The sequence below is a fragment of the Ochotona curzoniae genome, unplaced genomic scaffold (genome assembly GCF_017591425.1).
Source record: "Ochotona curzoniae isolate NIBS_2020 unplaced genomic scaffold, NIBS_Ocur_1.0 scaffold_4505, whole genome shotgun sequence".
Taxonomy (NCBI): Eukaryota; Metazoa; Chordata; class Mammalia; order Lagomorpha; family Ochotonidae; genus Ochotona; species Ochotona curzoniae.
The window spans coordinates 51,914,687-51,933,863 of NW_024467118.1; the positions used below are offsets into that span (position 1 = coordinate 51,914,687).

At 44.4% G+C, this 19,177-nt stretch overlaps 1 protein-coding gene across 5 annotated transcripts in view; it reads left to right on the forward strand.

Moving 5' to 3' along the window:
• The window catches only part of MTUS1 (microtubule associated scaffold protein 1), a 93,456-nt gene that overhangs the window by 19,969 nt on the left and 54,310 nt on the right, over window positions 1-19,177 (forward strand). For 2 of the 5 annotated variants that reach the window (XM_040966178.1, XM_040966179.1), the window contains exons 3-5: window positions 4,419-4,580; window positions 12,364-12,498; window positions 16,103-16,141. In XM_040966178.1, coding sequence (XP_040822112.1) covers window positions 4,419-4,580; window positions 12,364-12,498; window positions 16,103-16,141 — 336 coding nt within the window. Of the gene's footprint in view, window positions 1-4,418; window positions 4,581-6,657; window positions 6,848-12,363; window positions 12,499-16,102; window positions 16,142-19,177 lie in introns of those variants that run through there. The other 3 variants (XM_040966180.1, XM_040966181.1, XM_040966182.1) reach the window with 2 other exon arrangements.

Genomic DNA, 19,177 nt, shown 5'->3' on the forward strand with positions numbered 1-19,177 from the left:
TTATAATAATACACAAAGCAACTTCAATAAGTGCATGGAAAATGAAATTAAAGTATGGCTATATTGGTACCCAGCATTCTGGAATCAGGGAGTCTTCAAAAATTGCATTTATATATATATGTATATATATATATAAATAAATCTTTTTTATTGGAAAGTCAGATATACAGAGAGGAAGATCCTCCGTCCGCTGATTCACTCCCCAAGTGGCTGCAATGGCCAGAGCTGAACTAATTTGAAGCCAGGAGTCAGGAGCTTCTTTCGGGTATCACGTGGGTGCAGAGTCCCAAGAATTTGGGCTGCCCTTGACTGCTTTTCCCAGGCCACAAGCAGCACAAACAGGCAGCTGGATGGGAAGTGGGACTGCCAGGATAGAAACCGGTGTCCATGTGGGATTCTGGTGCATGCAAGGCGAGGCCTTTACCTGCTAGGCTACCACGCAAGGACCCCTAGCATGTGTTCTAATGTTTTAGTCTTTTTGTTGTTGTTAACTGATTGAAACTCATCTTTAAAGCCCTGAGCTTTATCAGTTGTAAAGAATGGTGTGTCATTTCCTCAGTGCTGAATAGTCTTGTGAAAAATACGCAAGAACTGACCTCATGTGCTCATAGTTGATAGTTGAGAGAAGATAAGTTTCTTTGGCTCGTAGATGTTTCTGCATCTGTGGAAATAGCTCTTGTTACTTGGATGGTCATTCCAGGGCCGTCATGAGACCCACCAGCTTTCTCAGGCCCTTTCTTAAAGAATGGATGATGCCAATTGGAGCTGACAGGCAACACTGATTACCTGTGAAGGGCCTAGGAGATTACTTCTGGGAAACGGGTCATTTATGTACCGGAACAAAGGGATGCTATTCAGGAGTTCAGTCTCTGTTAAATTTCCAGTCCCAGGAGACATCTCCTTAATGGCATCAGGAAGAACTTTCCAGTAGTGAGGTGACTACTACCAAAATGGCCATGTAGAAGCGTCAGTGACAGCATTGACTTCTGTCGATGTTTCTTTTTCTTAATAGAAGTAGAATTGAAGAAAACAAATATGTAGAAACCCAGCAGTTTGTTAGATCATATTTAATGATCCAGTGTGTTGTTTCCTGGTGTCTTTGACTTAGGGGGTCTTTTGTCTGATTGGTATCCATGCACACAGTGTCAGGAAACACATCAGTAGTGAAATGATGGACTTATGACTGCTGATTAAGGACCACCCATTGTAATACTAGAGGGGAAATAATTAAGAGAGAGTGGTCTTTTGCAGGGAGGACAGGAAATCCCACAGCCTATGGAATTGTATCATAAAACAATTTTAAAAAAATGACCCAGCGGTAGGTATTTGGGGCAGTGGTTAAATCAACTCTTGGCTTATCTGTTTCCCATGTCAGAGTGCTGGGTGGGAACCCAGCTCCACTATGTATTCCAGTGTTGTTACTAATATGTGCCCTGGCAATGGTAGCTGATGGCTCCCGTGGCTGGGCTCTTGCCACCGGTGTGGGAGAACCAGACTGAGTCCTGAGCTCCAGACTTCTTGCCCTGCCTTGCCATGGCTATTGCAGGCATGTGGGGAGTGAACCACATCTGTTGCATCTGTGTATGCCTGTGCTAAATGTATATGCTTAACATAAGCTGCTCCATTCAATAATATCTCTGCAAGTGAAACTTGAATCTTTTATATCTGGGATGTGTTACACCATGTGGTGTAAACTGGCCAACGTCGCCTTTCAGATCAGTGAGCTAGAGGTGACAGGTGATTTCAATGTGTGGGAATTTGGAGTCATGCCCCCCTTGAGTGACACACAGGAGAATACCTGGAGTTGCTGGTTAGGTGCCTGTCTCCTAGGTCTTCCCATGAGGTTTGTGGCTTAAATTCATCATTGAAACACTAACTAGTTTTCTTCTCTGTAAACTGGCGTCATCATAGTAATCCTTCCTCGGGTTTCATGCTGAGTGTCAGAGCACATTTTTTGCTGAAATATAGATGTACTTTCATGGCCTTAGTGCTCAAGAGCCAAAAGTTTAAGTGGAATGGGGAAGACATTGGCAAGGACTGTATCTGGCCCCATGACAGAGGGCGTGGGGCTGGGGGAGCATGACCATGAGGCTGGGCAAGGTCATGGGAGTGGCGTGTGGGCGTGAGGGCAAGCTTGCTTCCAGGGAAGACTGGGTGTTGGTTGTTCAATGCTCCCTGAGGAACATCCTGTAGACCTGTGAGGCCTTCAGAAGTCATGCTAGGATGGTTTACAGAACTTCTGGAGCCTTGGCTGTAGTCATGGTTGTGATCCAGAAATCTTGATCTGTTCCCATGTTGAATGCTCGTTAGTGTTGGTGTTGAGGAGCAAGCGTTCAGTAGGTTTCTATTTTAGAAACCTCCTTTGTTTCATTTCCTCCGAAAGCAAGCAAAGCTGGTGACAAAATAGAAAAATCACGTGACTAATTGGATGTCTACTGTTTGTTCACCATTGGAAAGCAGGCCATAAACAAGAATATCTCCTTTTTTCTGGTTTAACTGAAGAGTTGAACAAGCTTGTAAAAATGTGTTATTAGTGCTAGTTACTTACTAGTTAGTTACTTAGTGTTTGATAATGATATATTATCCAAATGTCATTTAGTTTTATCATTAAAATATTCATTCAGCCAAATTTTGTGAGCCTTACTCTGTAACAGGAATGTGGCTGGATCCAAAAGTCAGAATGGGAGCAGAAGTTGAATGACAGGAGCAGGTCTGCGGCCTGTGAGGGTGCCCTCGGAGGGCCAGCCCGCAGTGCTGCTGAAAGTGAAGGGGATCTTCTTTAGGACACAGGTGGTGATCCAGTAGCTCTGGTGGAGCTTCAGATGAGTAGCGAGGGTTTAGAAGAGAATCGTCAAGCAGCTATGAATTTCCTGGACAGAAAGAGGGTGTGGATGAAAAGGATACCAGTGGAGTAGTGCTGAGGAGCATACACAGGACAGTAACACAGCCCAGCGAAAAACAAATGAAGGCTATGCAAGTGTGTATGTGTGTGCATTCGTGCATGTGTTTGGGAGTTGGAGCAGGGCATGACACAGCGGAATTATCCTTACGATGGCTGTTGAAGACATTAGATATGAAGAGGAGCAGTGTGTAATATGGCTGATATCAGAGGTAGCCCTAGGCTGCCTAGTGCAGTGTACACACTGATGTGAAAGGACAGGCTGCAGCCGCTGAGAGCCATGCTGCCGCTGACTGCAGTGGACAGACCGAGACATGTGCGCCTTTTCCCTCTTTCCAGATGGGATTTGTACAGGTGGAGTCATCATAGGACAGAGCCAGGAGTGCTGGGGTCCAGCCGCAGCTTGTCACTCCCAGTGCCAGTCCAAAAGGCGTACAGTCAAAGGTCCTTGTCACTTGCCGATAGCCCTGAGATGTGTGATGCCAGTAGCACTGAGACATTTGCTGGCTAGTTGTATGTGATCTGGGGAAGGCGAGAAGAGGTATTTTCAGAATGAAAAAAAAGGAGGATGGGAGCTTTAATTAGCATCAGTAGAGAAGGAAGTATCTTCCTAAGGGTAAAAAGCTCAACAAGGAGTTTCAAATGGAGTGTCAGAGTGCCTGGATTGGAGTGGTGGCTTCGATCCTATTGCCGACCCCCTGCTCAAAGGCACCTGACGGGCAACAGGTGATGGTTCAAGTATTTGGGTTCCAGACAACCCATAGGATTTCCCAGTTCTTCACTGCCCAATCCCCCAGCCACAGTGGGCATTTAGAGACTGTACCAGTGGGTAAAAGAGCTCTTACTGTCTCTATCTCTCTGTCTTTCTAATACAAATAGGAAAACAAAGCTTTAAAATGTGAGCGGCAGTGGGATTCAGGAGGAGGCTAGGGGTGCATGTGTGAATTTGGGATTCATCTATGCACAGTGTAGTATTTAAAGGAATTTACATAGAGTCCCTAAGGGGAAAACTCTGAAATGAGTTGTGAAATAGAGTGGCAAATGAAAATTGGAGAGTTTGGGTGGCAGTTGTAAGCATGAGGCTGAAGTGGTGGCAGAGGGTACAGTGCACCTATCTTGTTTTGTGTTTTCTCTGAGTGGACCACTTTGTGCTACAAGAAGGAGTTGGGAATTTGAGCAAAGACAATTTGAGTTTGGCAAGTAACAAAAAAACCAAAGTGAGATTTAAAAAAAAAAAGTATTAGGATAGCACCACCTGGTGTTACGTTTTGGATGTTTTTCAACATTCTCTGATTAAAAAAAAAAAAAATTTTTTTTTTACTAGTTTTTTGTTTCCAGTTTTTCATTTACTTGTGTTTTTGTGTCACACTTGTCATATTCTAATTGCCTCAATTTCTGTGGAGTGCTAGTGTTGCCTTTGAACTCAGTTGTTGGCATAGAAGTTTGAGCTTCGAGACTTGAAGCTCTGACTTTTAAGATGGTGAGCAGTGGAAAACTTTTTTTTCTTTGCTATCCTAAGGAAAACCTACATCCTCGAAGACGGCACAGCCCTCTTGGATGAACTTGCCTAGGCCGCTCCCCAAATCCAAAGCATCGTTGAAGAGCTCAGCGTTGCGGAAGACGGGGAGCACCCATTCGATCGCCAGCTCCCACAGTGAGCTCAGCACATACAGCAGTAACTGTAAGTCCGCCTCGTGCCGAACTCTGGGGCTCGTTGGTACAGCAGGCACAAGTGCGTGCTGTGCCAGAGTTAGTAGCCATTCTGTGTCTGTGCTTAGGGAAATACGTTACTTTCCGGGGAACTGTTCTGAAAGTTTCACAGGAAAAACACATTCTCCCTTGAACAACCAGTGAAACTCTGGGCTGAAGGCACTCAGTATTCTCTTTTTGCATGAAGGATTTTGAACTACATCACCTGGAATGCGGCTGTACTTTGTGAATCCGTGTAATGTGGCTTGTGAATTAGAACTTGAAAAGGAATTGTGAATGATTTATTTTTAAAGATTTTAGTTATTGCAGAGTGATGGAAAGACCTGTTTCACTCCCCAAGTAGCTGAAACCCCAAGCCAGAGCCAAGATCCTCAAACTCCCTCTGGGTCTCCCATGTGGATTGTGCCAGCCTAAGCAATAGGCTGTCTTCTGCTGCCTTCCCAGGCACACGAACAGGAAGCTGGATCAGAAGTACAAATCAGGCTCCAGAATGGGGCTTTGATATGGTTTGCAAGTGGTGGCTTAACGCTGACCATAACACCAGTCTCAAAGATTTCAACTGTTACATTAAAATTATCACTTAAGGCAGATTTGCTTTGTATAAAATTGGGTAGGTTAAAAGAACTGTCCTTCTCATTTAAAAATTGTATTTTGACTAAGTACTTCATGTTTCTCTTGAATGTCCTCCTCAGAAGTACCTGAGTGAATTCAGAGTTACAGGGCAGGAAGCCGCGCGTGGAGGAATAGTGCTCACTCTCAGAAGTAGTAACAATGACCAGAACACCTGATAGACTGGGTACAAGCATGTGGGCAGAAGATGATTGGCTCTGCTACTTAAAGGTCAGAAGAAGGACCCATCATGATAGCCTAGTGGTTAAAGTCCTCGCCTTGCAAGTGCCAGGATCCCATATGGGTGCCAGTCTGTATCCCAGCTGCTCCACTCCCCATCCAGCTCACTGCATGTGGCCTGGGAAAGCAGTCAAGGATGGCCCAAAGCCATCCTTGGGACCCTGCACCCACGTGGGTGACCCAGAAGAGGCTCCTGACTCCTAGCATTGTCTCAGCTAAGTTCTGGTCATTATAACAGATGGAAGGTCTTTCTCTCTGTAAAAGCAAACGAACAAAAATCTGCTTTTCCAATAAAAATAAATCAATTTTTAAAAAATAAAAGGTCAGAAACATTCCTCTCTGGTTAGGGCTTAAGTGCTCCGGTGACCCCGATTTCACTTGCGGAGTTAGGCTCAGAGATGCTGTCGCTCCCTCCAAGTCACACAGCAAGTACAGGACAGAATTGCGTATGGAGGACAGGCATTGGGTGAATGCTGAATTAACGAGCACACATGTCTGACATGTCATTTGCAAGCAGCAGCTAGTTTCTGATGGTAAGACCTGCATACGGGCACACTAGCAATATATTATTTAAATGGGATTATTTATTGTTAGTGTTGGAATTTGAAAGTTGTGCTAACATCAGAAGGATTTGAATGTAGCAGTTCTCTGAATTTGCATGAGAAATCTACACGTGTGTATTTACAGTTATTTCTCTTCTGACTTTCTGTTTTGCAATGTGCATTTAAAAAGTGAAGTGCCAGAAACAGACTCCCCAGTGTGCTCTCCAGGGACTGCCCTGGCTGTGGACTCTGACACTTGGAACAGACACATTTTCTGGTGCTTTTGCGACCCAGTGTTTTCTGTCGACAGCCATGTTAACATGACCACCGTTTCACTGCTGTGTCTGACACCCCGAAAGAGATTGTAAAATGCTTTTGTTCGTGGCTTTTTGTTTTTTGACAAAGGAGTTTACCGTGCACCCACAGAGCCTGTCAAGTAGCAGTGTGTCCCCATCATAGTTGTGGCATTGACAATGAGTTTCTTTCTGTTTGATTTGCTAGCTGGTTAAATCTGTTGTGTGTAGTGCCTTGGAGCTTACGTGGGTTTTTTTTTTTTTTCCCTCCCTCCATTCAAATTCACTAAGAGCAAGCATGAGGCATATGAGAAGGGAACATGGCTGCAGTTTTTCCTGCTTAAGCTTGCTTTGATCATTTTAAATGACTATACCAGGAGGATTTCGCAGTTGCACAGAAACTGATATTTCTTCCAACATCTTCATCAATTCTACTCTCACCCCGCCGCCTGGTTCTGAGAGGGACTATGATGCCACCTTATTAACACTGCTGGTCGTGGGATCCTACAGCCTTTGTATAATTCCTTTGTTAGCCACGTTCACTGGGAAAAGAAGTAGGTCAATGATTTCTTGGTTGATTCCTTTGTTTGTGAGCATGCTTGGATTTTTATTCAAGGATTTCATTAAGAATCTCTTGGTAGTTTTCTCATTTGTGCTTTATGTTAATTGCAGTATTTCTTGGGTGTATTTATTTAAGATGTGAATGATTCTGTAAAGAATCACATTCACTGTACGTTTTAGGCGTTTCGGCACTCCTGCTGAATGCAATTCAGCATTAACAAGGTTCTTGGTAATGAAATTATCTTACTATCCAAGGCTACTTGATGTTTCAATTTCTGATTAAATGATTAGCATTGTGCAAATTAAAAATATTTCCCCAGAAGTAAATTTGGAATATCACGTCTTTGGTTAATCTCCTAAATTATAACTCCGATGTGCTTTTTTGAAATGTTATCTCCAAGTAAGAAAGAATAATTTTTGAGTTGAAATTATCCAGCTGTGATAATGAAGGGTCATGTTAGGAAATGACCGTATTTTTTCACTGTCATTCACATCGGTGTACCAGTGTGAACTCTTCTAACGAGTATTGTTTTCTGGAATTGTCTGCCTGTTTCCTTGTTAGTGGCAACACTGAGAAACTTCTGGGACAGCAGAAAGCTGTTGTAAAATCAGAATTCAGTTCTTTATACACTGGTATGTTGTGAAAATAGCCGAATTTTAAAATGACTGAATCAGAAGACAATCATTTTATTTTTCCTTTGGGGCAATTTTTTGGCTTTGTGTGTATCCTCTTAAGCATAGAAAATGTTCAGACATGGATTTTCTTTTGCATATTGGCACAGAGCCTTGCAGAGTAGTTTGTACTAAATGCTCATTTATGAGGGTTAACATTAGGAAGACTTCAATACCTAACAATACCTGGCGTCCAGGGTGTAAGCACATTAAAGCATGTGGATGACAGGGACCTATATATGAGCACTGTAGGTTGTAGAGTTGAAGGTTTGGGAATCATGTGCAACTTAGGTGGAATGTGTAATTTTGCCACATTCCATAGCGTCCTTTGGCATTGGCCTTTGTGGTCCTGGGCCACAGAAACCGGTTTCCTTTTTTGGAGGGGGCGGGGAGCGAAAGGGAAAATGTAAACAATGCAAACGGAAGGGACTTGCGCTCTCTGGGAAACAGAGCCTCAACTCAGAGGAATCTAAGTACAAGCCCTCTGGGCTGATGCAGAGAGGAGGGAATTCAGACCCATCCTGGTTCTCCAACAGACGTGGGACCATGTGAGCAGTGGCTGTGCCACCTTGGCCTCGCCTCATCCAAAGTGTCACTGCTGCCTTTCAGAGTGTGCCTGGGTAGGAAGTCAGACTTGGGTCTGGGTCTTAAAGCCAGACCTGTGCCTCTTGTGGCGGCTTGCACGCTGTGCCACATGCCTGCCCCACCTTTTTATTGCCTGAAGAAAATAAGCAAAAAGGTGATGCCTGATATTTGGGGGAGAGATGGTTAATTTGCTCAGCGATTGAGCTCATACAAAGGTGCATGTTGCCTACCCTCAGATTTTTTTTCACGCATGCCAGGAAAGATGTTAGTCCACCTGCCAGCTGTGGGTAGCGAGTAGGAATCATCAGAAGAGCAGAACCGAAGGTTTCCAGGGCTGCTTCCAGGTTGTGAGATGTTTTATGTTTGATGGATGATGTCTGTCATAGATGAGGAAGTGAAGAGACGTGGGATATGTGGGGAAACACTTCAGAAAGCTCATGGACATTTTTGATGATTTTAATTTTTATTATGGGAAAATACACATGGATTTCAAAGGATTGTTTTTGCAAAAAAGACATGAATAAATATGTCCATATTTATTTATTTGAAAGGCGCAGTGACAGAGAGGGAGAAGGATTTATTTCATGTGCTGGTTCGTGTTCTCCAAAAAGCCATTATTTCTGCGCTGGGCCAGGCCAAAACCAGAAGCTTGGAAACTTCATCTGTGTTTCAGTATGGGTTACTGGGGCCCAAGTGCTTGGGCCTTCATCCATTGCCTTCCCAGAAGCTGTAGCAGGGAACTGGATAGGAAGCAGAGCAGTCAGTTCTTGACCCACATGCCGGTATGTGGAATGCTGGCCTTGCAAGTGGCAGTTTCACCTGTTGTGCCTTAAAACCTATCCTTTAATTCCATTGCCCCACAAACTCCTTGGAATGCTCTGTACCACCAGGCCTATCCTCAAGTCCTCCGTTTAATAAGGCAATAATTGTTTAGGCCAGTATTAATTTTGTTCTTTCTCTTCTTTACTTGGGGTCTGTAAGGGACATTCTTGTTATTACCAAGTTGAGTGATTTTCCTTTAGGGATTTGAAAGCCTACAGTTCAGTGGTGATTTGACTTTAAACAAGGTGGGCAGATGTTCTGGCACAGTGGCTGATGTGAAACTGATTCACAAAAAAATCTAAGAAATGAGCAGAATGCTGGTTCTGTGTTGGTAAGCCTACGTTAGTAAATAAACTAGGACATAGTTTTAACTACAGGCTAGAGAAAAGTATAAAAAGCCAATAAAAGTATGGTAGAATGAGTACCCTTTCTCTTAGAGGAAAATCAAGTATTTCAAAATTTCTGAGATTCCCCCCCCCCCTTTTTTTGATTCACTACACTTATTAGGCCTGAATTACATTTTTGCAATGGAGGAACGGAAATAAGCCTTCTAGAGAAACTGTATTTCTAGGCTAATTAAGACGAGTAGAACCAAAGATGTCAGTGCATTAGGGGCAATTTCCAATGGCATGTCAGAGCTGGCTGAGACCTTGGTGATCCCACAGACCATTTGCACGGGATGGTTGCATGCCCTGGATCCTTGTGTTTTAGGAAGATTCTGAGGATGCAGCTGGGCTTCACGGGATTGAGGGCAGTGGCAGAGTAGGTTCCTGGGGCAGCCTGTGCACTCTTTGAATATATGATAAAGCTGGGTCTCTGCATAGAGGGCTTAGCACTGCTAGGCCATAGCTGAGTCAGCACAAATTGTGTCTTGTAGGATCCCACTGCTTGCAACTGTTAGGCTTCTGTCCTTCTCAGGTATCGCCACCAAAGAGTTCATCGTTGGCATATGTAATAACCCTGCATGAGGGAAATGTGGGTATCTTGAGGATACACAACCAGCTGCCATGTTAACAGTCAAAATGGAAGGCATGAGAAATACTGAAGGGCACCATGTGTCCTGGTGACAGATAGCCTTCAAGTGGGGTTTTCTAGGAAGCAAGTGGTCCAGACTGAAGTGGGAAGAGACAAAATATCTAGTGTTGGTGATTCAGGGTGCTCAGCTCAGCAGAGGTGGTGCCATCGTGGGTGAGGCAGGAGCATACACGATACTTGATCGGAGGCTATGAGGCTGTGGAGCCTGTGCCTGTACATGGCAGAGCTTCACAAAGTTCTAGGGAAAATGGAAGTGAAAGATATGCTTGGGCATGATTTTTAAAAATACATCCATGCATCTTTTTGCGTAGTATACATTTTTGTGCATTTTGTGAAGAACCCTCATGTTTTCATGTAAGTCTGTGTGTAGAAATACACAAGTGCCTAGGTGGTTTTATTTTAGAGACATGGGTTTTTTTTTCCCCCGCTCTGGTGTGTTCCTGCATTGCTGGTGGGTCTCATGTTGTGTTGAGCCGGAGGGAAGACATGGAGACTGTTTGTTTCCAGGACAACAGGTTCTCTTGTATTTGAGACAAAGCTGAGGGGAGGGGTGGCTGTTGTGAGCAGTGTGTCCTTTGCTTCCCTGGAAAAGCTCCTGAGCTGCTTGTAACCTGAAGGTCTTTGTGTCTGAGGTCTAGAAAGGAAAGGTATGAATTTAGAATCAGAGAAGTTGCTATTATGCTTGTAAGCTGAACTCAATTTCCAAAATCTGAATAGGTGGTTTATGTGCTGCTGAATTCCATGAAAAATTGGCTCAAGAAAAATGTAAAGTCCAGATTGCCTCAAAATGTGGTTAAGACCCATGGCAGTCACAGGGTCATTGAGTCAGCCAAAGCTGAAATGCCAATTGAATTCCAATATCAATTTTATATGAAAATCTGGGGATGCTGTTAGTGTGTTAAACCATCGTCCGCAGCATCACCATCCCATGGAGGTGCTGGTTCAAATCCTGGTTGCTTTACTTCCAACCCAGCTCCCTGCTAATTCACCCTGGAAAAACAGTGGAAAGTGTCGCCACTCATGCGGGAATCACAGATGAAGCTGCTGGCTTCTGCATGGCTCAGCCTTGTTTCTATCATCTGGGAGTGAACGGGTGTGTGGAAGGCTCTTTTGTCCTCTACCTGTTCCTCTCTGTCACTCTTCCTTTCGAGCATATAAAATCTTTAAAAAGGAGAAAAAGTTAGAAAAATATACTCTATTACATTAAGACTCTGAAGTCATTCCTCATCTTCCCTTTGAAGTTATGTTGAGTTTTGCAGGAGCAAGGTATTAGACCAGTCAGCACAATAGCTTCCCACCAGTGTTGGATAAAACAAGTCTCTAGGATTGTGGGGAAGGTGAGAATTGGAAAGAAGGATGGGGAGTTGACAGAAGCTGGCCAGCAGGAAGGAAGGCCCTGTGTGGACTTGACCTAGTATCAGAAATTTTATCTGGGCACCAGAAGAATGAACAGATGGCTCGGTGTGCTGGACGCCCATGGATCAAGTGAGAGTAACAGCATGTCCTTCCAAGGTTTGACTGTGAACCTGGGCACACTGGTGTAGAATTCAGAAAAGTTTATCCTGATGAATGTTTTCTAGCTGATTTATGTCCATAAACAAGATGGGCATCTTGCCTTTTGCTGGAAATGTAAGGTGAGAAAAGGAATTTGAAGTTTATAATGATTATAAGAGTTGAATGGAAGAAAAACTGATTAGAACATGGTGTTGGGGGTTTCTGGAAGCAGACAATAAAAAAATCTAGTCCAGGCTGGTGGAGGAGTTTTGACAGGGAATAAAAAAGGTGATATTTGTTGTTTTGATGAACTTCCCTCTTGGTTTTCCTTTGGTGCTAGGCTAGGTGTGCCTACTAATGTCTTGCAGGAACATGGATATTGGCTGCTGATCTCCTCCTTGTGGCCTCCAGGGAGTTTGAACGTTACTGTCCATGTCCTGGAAGGAGCTCATTGCTTGTACCCTGTCATGCTCAGATGTAATGCCACCCTTGATGACATGTGCTGCAGTCACCCAACACATTGCAAGTTCTGCTTCCCCAGACTTGACCAACTAGTGGTCAAAAAGATGCATGTGAACACTTAAACTTACATCTATGCTGAACACTGTTGGGCTTTTCCCCTTGCTGTTCCTCAAACAGTATGACTATTTACGTAGCATTTACTAATTTCAGGTGTACAGAAGGTGTGCATGGGTTATATGCATGTCATTTTGTATCAAGGACTTGAGCACCTGCCCATCTTGTTACCAGGGTGGGGAGTGAGCAGTCACACCAATTGTCAGTCTTGGTGTTTGTGACTCTCAGCAGTGCCAAGCACGTAATTGATGCTTAATGTCTGCTGATTCAAGGAGGAAGGGATAGATGTGGGAGACTGATCAAATGTCCTCTGGTGTTGTTCCAGCTGGGAATGCTGCTGCCATCAAGTATGAGGAGAACCCTTCCAAGCCAGCATTTCAGAAGACCTCCTCAGCATCCTTGTACCTGAAGCCCTTGGTCCCCAGAGCTCATGCGCACCTGCTGAAGACTCCGCCCAAAGGTATGAGCAGAAGAGTGGGGCTGAGGCACTAGGAGTTGTGGTTTGGAGGGAGTTGACAGTTATCTGTATGGTATGTTTAATAGTCACTCCTAAAAGTCTCAGGACTATTGTGGTGTGGCAGGTTAAAGCCACCTCCTGGAACACTGGGTTTCCATATTGAAGCTCTGGTTTGAGTCTCAGCTTTTCCACTTGCTATCCAGCTCCCTGATAATATACCTGGGAAAGCTATAGAAGCTGGTCCAAGTGCTTGGGCCCCTGCCATCCATTTGGGATGCCTGAGTATTGTTTCAGCCTCCTGCCTGGCCCAGCCATGACTGTTGCAGCCGTTTAGGAAATAAACCAGAAAGTATAAGATTGGACAGTCTCTCCCCTTCCCTTCACTCTCCTTTCCTCTCCTCTTCCTGCCAATTTTAAATGATTAAAATAAATCTGAAGAAATAAATAGAAGTCTGTTAAGCAAGGTGGTAAATACAGTTTCACATGGAGGGAATAGATTGCTCTTGTTTTGAGTTTTGTGGTTTATCTTAACGTGCTGCGTATGAATCATCAGGCAGAACACATGCATAAGGGAAAATAACTGCTGGAGTTCAATATTCTGAATTCGTGTCCTAGAGTAGTGAAGTGGTAAGCAGTAGGAATGTGTGATTTGCTTCCCATCAGACTAGCTGTCTTATGCTTATGACCGTACTCATGTCTTCATCTTTGCTGCAAGGTGTTCTTTTTTTCCTTCTTTCTTCCCCACCCCTGCTCTTTACCACTAATGCTTCTTGGCATCACTGACTTCAGAATCTCCCTGGCTGTTCTGAATTCTTTCCAGGTTTGCTAACTGTGTGGCATCACAACTTTATCACAAGTCATTTTAGTTTTTGTGCTTAGTGGAAGGATTACTTAACATGAGTAACAACTGTGAGTGAGCAGCCTGACCGATAAAACGAGATACAGCAATAGTGGGTGCTGCCAGCCACTGGTTCACTCCCTGAGTGCCTCCAGCCACACAGGGACAAAGCTGAAGCTAGGAATGCAGTTTCCCACATAGGGGACAGGAACTCAGCTCCTTGAGCCATCACCTCCTGCCTCCCAAGCTGCTCATCATTTACAGAAAGTGGCCGTTGTCCACCTGAGGCATTTCACAGGGATGGTTGTCTCTTTACAAAGACGTGGCCGCTGACCAGGGAAAGCATTCAGAGAAAACCTTTGGACACTAAAGCAGGGCCAAGTAGCAGCTTGGACTCGAGTACCCTGATATGGGATGTGGGATGTGGGTGTCCCGACTGGCTTCTTGACCACTAGTCTAACTGCCAGCCCCGAGATTCACTTACGCTAGAAAGTTGGGGAAGACACAGCAGCGTAGAGGAAGCCTGCCTTCCTGTTACTGGGGTACATAATTCTGGAGCTGATGGTGATTTCATGATTTTTATTACCCACCCAGAAGCAGGAATTCTCGGGCTGAACTGGGCAGATCTCTTGGAAAGTCTCAGTCTGTGTTATGGAGTAGTTTCCTAGGAAGGTGTGACTCTCAGAGCAGCACCTCTTGCTCCCTGTCCATTTCAGCTCGTGCGTTGACTTGAGATAGCTCCTAGTGCAGGTTTACCAGTGTTGTGTTCCTTCTGCTGAACTGAAGCGGAAGTAGGCATGTGCCTAGGGGAGCCCCTCATCAATGTTCCAGAAGGCTCACACTTGTTTGGGATGTTTTGTTTTTTAAAAATTTATTTATTTATTGGAAAGTCAGATATACAGAGAGGAGGAGAGACAGAGAGGAAGATCTTCCATCCAATGATTCACTCCCCAAGTGAGCACAACAGCTGATGCTATGCCGATCCGAAGCCAGGATCTAGGAACTTCTTCCTGGTATCCCACGTGGCTGCAGAGTCCCAAAGCTTTGGGCCGTCCTCGACTGCTTTCCCAGGCCACAAGCAAGGAGCTGGATGGAAAATGCAGTTGCCGGGATTAGAACCGGCGTCCATATGGGATCCCAGCACATTCAAGGTGAGGACTTTAGCTGCTAGGCCACGCCGCCAGGCCCTGCTTGTTTGGGATGTTAAATACATTTCTTAGACATCAAGTGCTGCCTCGTTTGGTACTGGGAGTTGACGATAAAGCCCCTGTGCACACAGTAGCTTCTGAGAATGCAAGCTGCCCAACTTCGCTACAACTCAGAAGTATCCCTGTTGATGTGTGGCACCAGGAACTCCAGTATGCTAAAATGCCTCCCTGTTCAGTTGGTAAGATTTTTGTGTTGCAGAGGTTTTCCCTGAGTGGGGATCAGTGCTTTTCCTGGATGATGACCACATCTTTGGAGCAAGACGATCATCCCTGTGAAAGGTCACAGGTGGATGGTGGCAGCTGTCCCCGTGAGCGCTCGTGAAGGCCTGGACTTCCAGCAGTGGGTTCATGTGCAGGGGGACCACTCCCGACTGCCTCCTAGTGACTTATAGCGCTGTGTCTATTAGCTCTCCCAGTGGCATTAGACGAAAAAGGTTAAGCCCAACTTCCTTCAAGCTTGAATACAAGCCCTTTATTTGGGAAAGCATGCCCTGATGGCCATCGTTAGTGAGTGTGGCTCGTTGGCTCTGTCAGCAGGGGCAAAGTATAAATGCAGGATTTTGATGAAGTTGAACTGCACATTCTGTTCTCAATAAGGTGCTCAGGATGAAATTCCAAGTCCACCCTTGAGTCCCCGCTTCTCACTGCTGCACCCCCTGCTGTGATGATTCTAGCAGAAATGGGTTTTCACCACCTGCAAAGCAGGCCCTGCTTGAACTCTCAGGTCTGGCCTGACCCAGTCTTGTATATTGTGAGCGGTTGAGCAGCTCAGCGGACGGGAGCTCTCTGTACCTGTCTTCCTCTTTTTGTTTGTCTGCCAATAAAATACTGGGAATTGGGGGAGGGGGACACACCATATTTCAGTGGTGTTTCCTAACCAGGCCTTAGAAAAAATTTTTTATGATAAACTAATATAAAACAAATTTCTTATTTTTCTTTTTGGTTTTTTTTTTTACTAGAAAAAGAAAGATCTTCTATCTACTGATTAACTTTTCAAATGCCCACAAAAGCCAAGAATGGGCCACGACCCCAAAAATCCACCTGATTCTGACAATGCAAGTGATAGGGACTGAGGTGTTTTTTTTTTTTTTTTAAGGTTTAGTTATTTATTTGAAAAGCAAAATTACACACAAGACAGATCTTCCTTCCTTCTGTTGGTTTGCTCCCCAAAGAGCTATAATAACTGGAGCTGGGCCTGGCAGAAACTGGAAACCAGGAGGCCCAAGTACTTGGATTGTCTGTTAGAGCCTTCCGTCGTGCATTTGAAGGGAGCTGGATTAGAAATGGAGCAGCCAGGATTCAACCCTGTGCTCACATGGGGTCCTGGCTCTGTCACACGCTGGCCCCGGAACGCGGGTTATTGAGCTGCCACCTGCTGTGTTGCAGCGTGTGTACTAGCTGGAAGCTGGCCTGGAAGCAGCTGCTCCAGTACAGCGCACAGGCAGCCCAAGCAGTGACTAAACTGCTGTGCTAAATACCTGCCCCCAAACTGCTGGTTGCTATACGATATTTCAAATTAAACATTGGTATATATTTTACATATATTTCTCTTATATTTTAGGTCCATCAAGGAAAAATATATTTACAGCTTTTAATGTGGGTGAGTAAACTGCTTTCATTGTGGCTGGGGGAAGATCTTTGTTTTTGTAAAGTTGTATTGTTGTAAGAAGTATTTAAATTCCTGTACAGTGTTTTTTTATTGTTGTGTTTAAATAAAATTATAGATTTGAAGTGTAAATATAACATGAGATAGGAAAGCATGACATAAAAATTTGATGTGCATAATCAACCAGTCCATTGGATATATAAAAGGACGTTTTGTTAATACAGGATAAAATTTAGACTTTAAGAAATAATTTTGTTTTAATGTGGTCTAAATGAAATGGAAAATATGCTTTCCCCAATGTAAGTGTTTAAAATTCACATGACGTAAAATGCTAAATATTCCCAAGATATGGTTTTAACATTTGGTTACAGCTCAATGACTTTAATTTCCTTGTTTTTTGAGGGGACATGTATCAGACATTCTCCTATTTCTTTGAGATAACTACAAGCCCTAATGTTTGAATCACAGGTGAAAATCAAAAAGTTTCTTAAGAAACCATAGATCTTCATAGCATGTATTCACTGCAGATCCCAGACTTACATAGCTGGTCTGGTTTCTCCTGTTGCTTTATATACAGCAGTAGGACAGTCATGCAGTATTGAAGAGCAAACCAGAAGAGAGAAAGGTGCTAATACAACACGGCACTGTGACTTGTCAGGTGTGGAGGATACACTGAGAGTCGAACATGAGCGAGGGCCTGTCTCCATGGTGCTCACAGCACGGTCAAAGAACCGTACACATACATGCAAACCAGTTTCTATGGGCTCTAGGAGAGAAAGTCATATGTCTTTGTGGAAGAGGTCTGGGTGGCAGAACAGGACCTGAGAGTGGAAACCTAGGCAGGTGTCTGGTTTTGTGAGCTGCCTGTGAAAATGAAACAGGGTAGAGAGCAGTTCTGTGTAAGAACGGGGGCTAGCTGGCATCCTGCAGGCTCGCTGCCTTCTTCCACGTTCCATGGCTTAACAGGGCAGGACCTGGGAGCTACTTCAAAATCATTCACCTTTTGTAGGCCTGTGGAGCTGGAGAAGATGCGCTCCTACAGAATGATTTAACGTCCAAGGTCCACAGTAGCACAAGCGTGACTGTGGTGCCTGGCTAGGGAAGTTTTTCTGACCTCAGAAATCAAAAATCACTCTGCTGTGCTTTGGGGGCCTTTTCCTTTAACTTCCCAACGTTGTCTCACACTGAAGAGCCACTATCGTATAGAGTGTTTACGTTAGAACGTGAGGTCATCGCTGTCAGGAGGCTGCATCACAGAGTGACCCCTGTGGAGACCCCAGACCATTTTCCAAAGTGACTGTGCTGTTTCAGATGTCCAGAAACAGTAGGTTGGCAGTAGTTTGCCCACATCCTTGCCAGTACCTGCTTTTGTCTTTGTAGCTTTCCTACAGTTTCCCGAATTCCAAAACCTTAAAAAAAAAAAAAAAGAAAAAAAACCCTTTGGCTCTAGAGGTTTAGAAAGCACCTCTTAGGGTTTTGTTGTTTGTGGTAATTTTTATCCTATTTTGTCACTTTTAAAAAGCCTGTCCCATGTAGTAACATGTGAGTATTTCTCTTGAGTTACCAATCATTGTGTTCAAGTTTGTTAGATTCGCCATTTGCCAAAATGTTATATTCACCAACCACCAGGGAAAGAATAATTCAGCCGAATATATGAAAAGAATTTAGATGGCCTTTATTACAGGGACCCATGGTCGCGGGCTTCCCTTCCCCGTGCAGCAGAAACACAGATGTGAGGGAATGGGCTGCAGAGGAAGAAGAGCGTGGAAGAGACAGAGAAGGGGCTTTTCAAACTCTCCTTGACGCGGAAGCTGAAACAGGGGTCGCCTAGGCCCTTATTAATGGGGGATATAGGTCTGTGCCCTTCATTGGTGTAACGGTGGTTTCACAGCCCGAGGGGCCCGCCAGAATTCTGCCATCCCTTCAGGGTTTGATTGGAGGCAAACTGTACCCTCCTCCGGTTACCGAGGTAGCCATCAGTTTACGTGGTAACATTTGAGTACTTCTGAGTACTAATCATTGTGTACAAATGAACCTATGATGAGCACCTCTGAAATCAGCACTGTCCAAGGCCAGGGAAGTTATTTGTAGCAGGTTCTATAAAATAGTCTCGCTAAATCAGAACAAAGGCATATTTATAGTTCCATCACTCAAGTAACCAACTTGGTTGCCAAAAGCTTTGTGTCTGTGCTACAACCGATAACATAAGGGCGTTGGCTTCATCCGGTCCTCATCCGCAATCGGCATTAACTTTAAAATAATTTGACCAACGTAGTTGTTGACACTCTATCCTTTTACTTTAACATTTAATCAGTTATATTTGAAGGAAACTATACTGATCTCATACAGCAGTGAAGAAGTAAGAGGAAAAATTGGGTATCAGAGTCGTTGGGTGTTGTCCAGTCTTGGTCTTTGTGTTTGCTATTTGTGTCCTGACCTTGGGCTATTTGCTAAGCCTCTCCAGGTCTCTGGTTTCTCGTTTGGCAGCGTGGATGGCCTGGGGAGCCGTTCCCTGCATGGGAGTGTTTTTGACATCATAGAATTGTGGCAGGAGCATCTTGGCTGCTGACACCCGCTGCTGCCGTGGGCGGCCAAGAGGACAGCCCCTTCCGTTGCTGCTGTTCTGTGACTTTGTTTTGGAGATCTTTTCCAGGGTGTTGAATTATTTTAAATCTTTAATGCAAGAAAAGACAACTTTTAAGTCAAGAGGCTCCTTTGTAGGGTCTGTCTGTTGTGATTTATTGAAAGGTTATGATCTTATGAGATTCTAGTCAATGCTGACACCAAATGAAACTTGGCTCACTGTGTTTCAGGAAGATAGCGCTGGACAGAGTGGAGCTGGGGCTTTGTAGTTTTAATGTTTGTAACATTCCTCTTTTATTGAAAAAGGAAAAATACAGTTTTGATTGGTGAATTTGGCACTTCACGGAGGAGGTGAGGGAAGATGGATCATAAGGTAAGCCTTGTTGGGACAGGGGCTCCCATTGTAGCAGCAGGTAGGCCCTTTCTTCAAACACTGAGTGCCAGTGC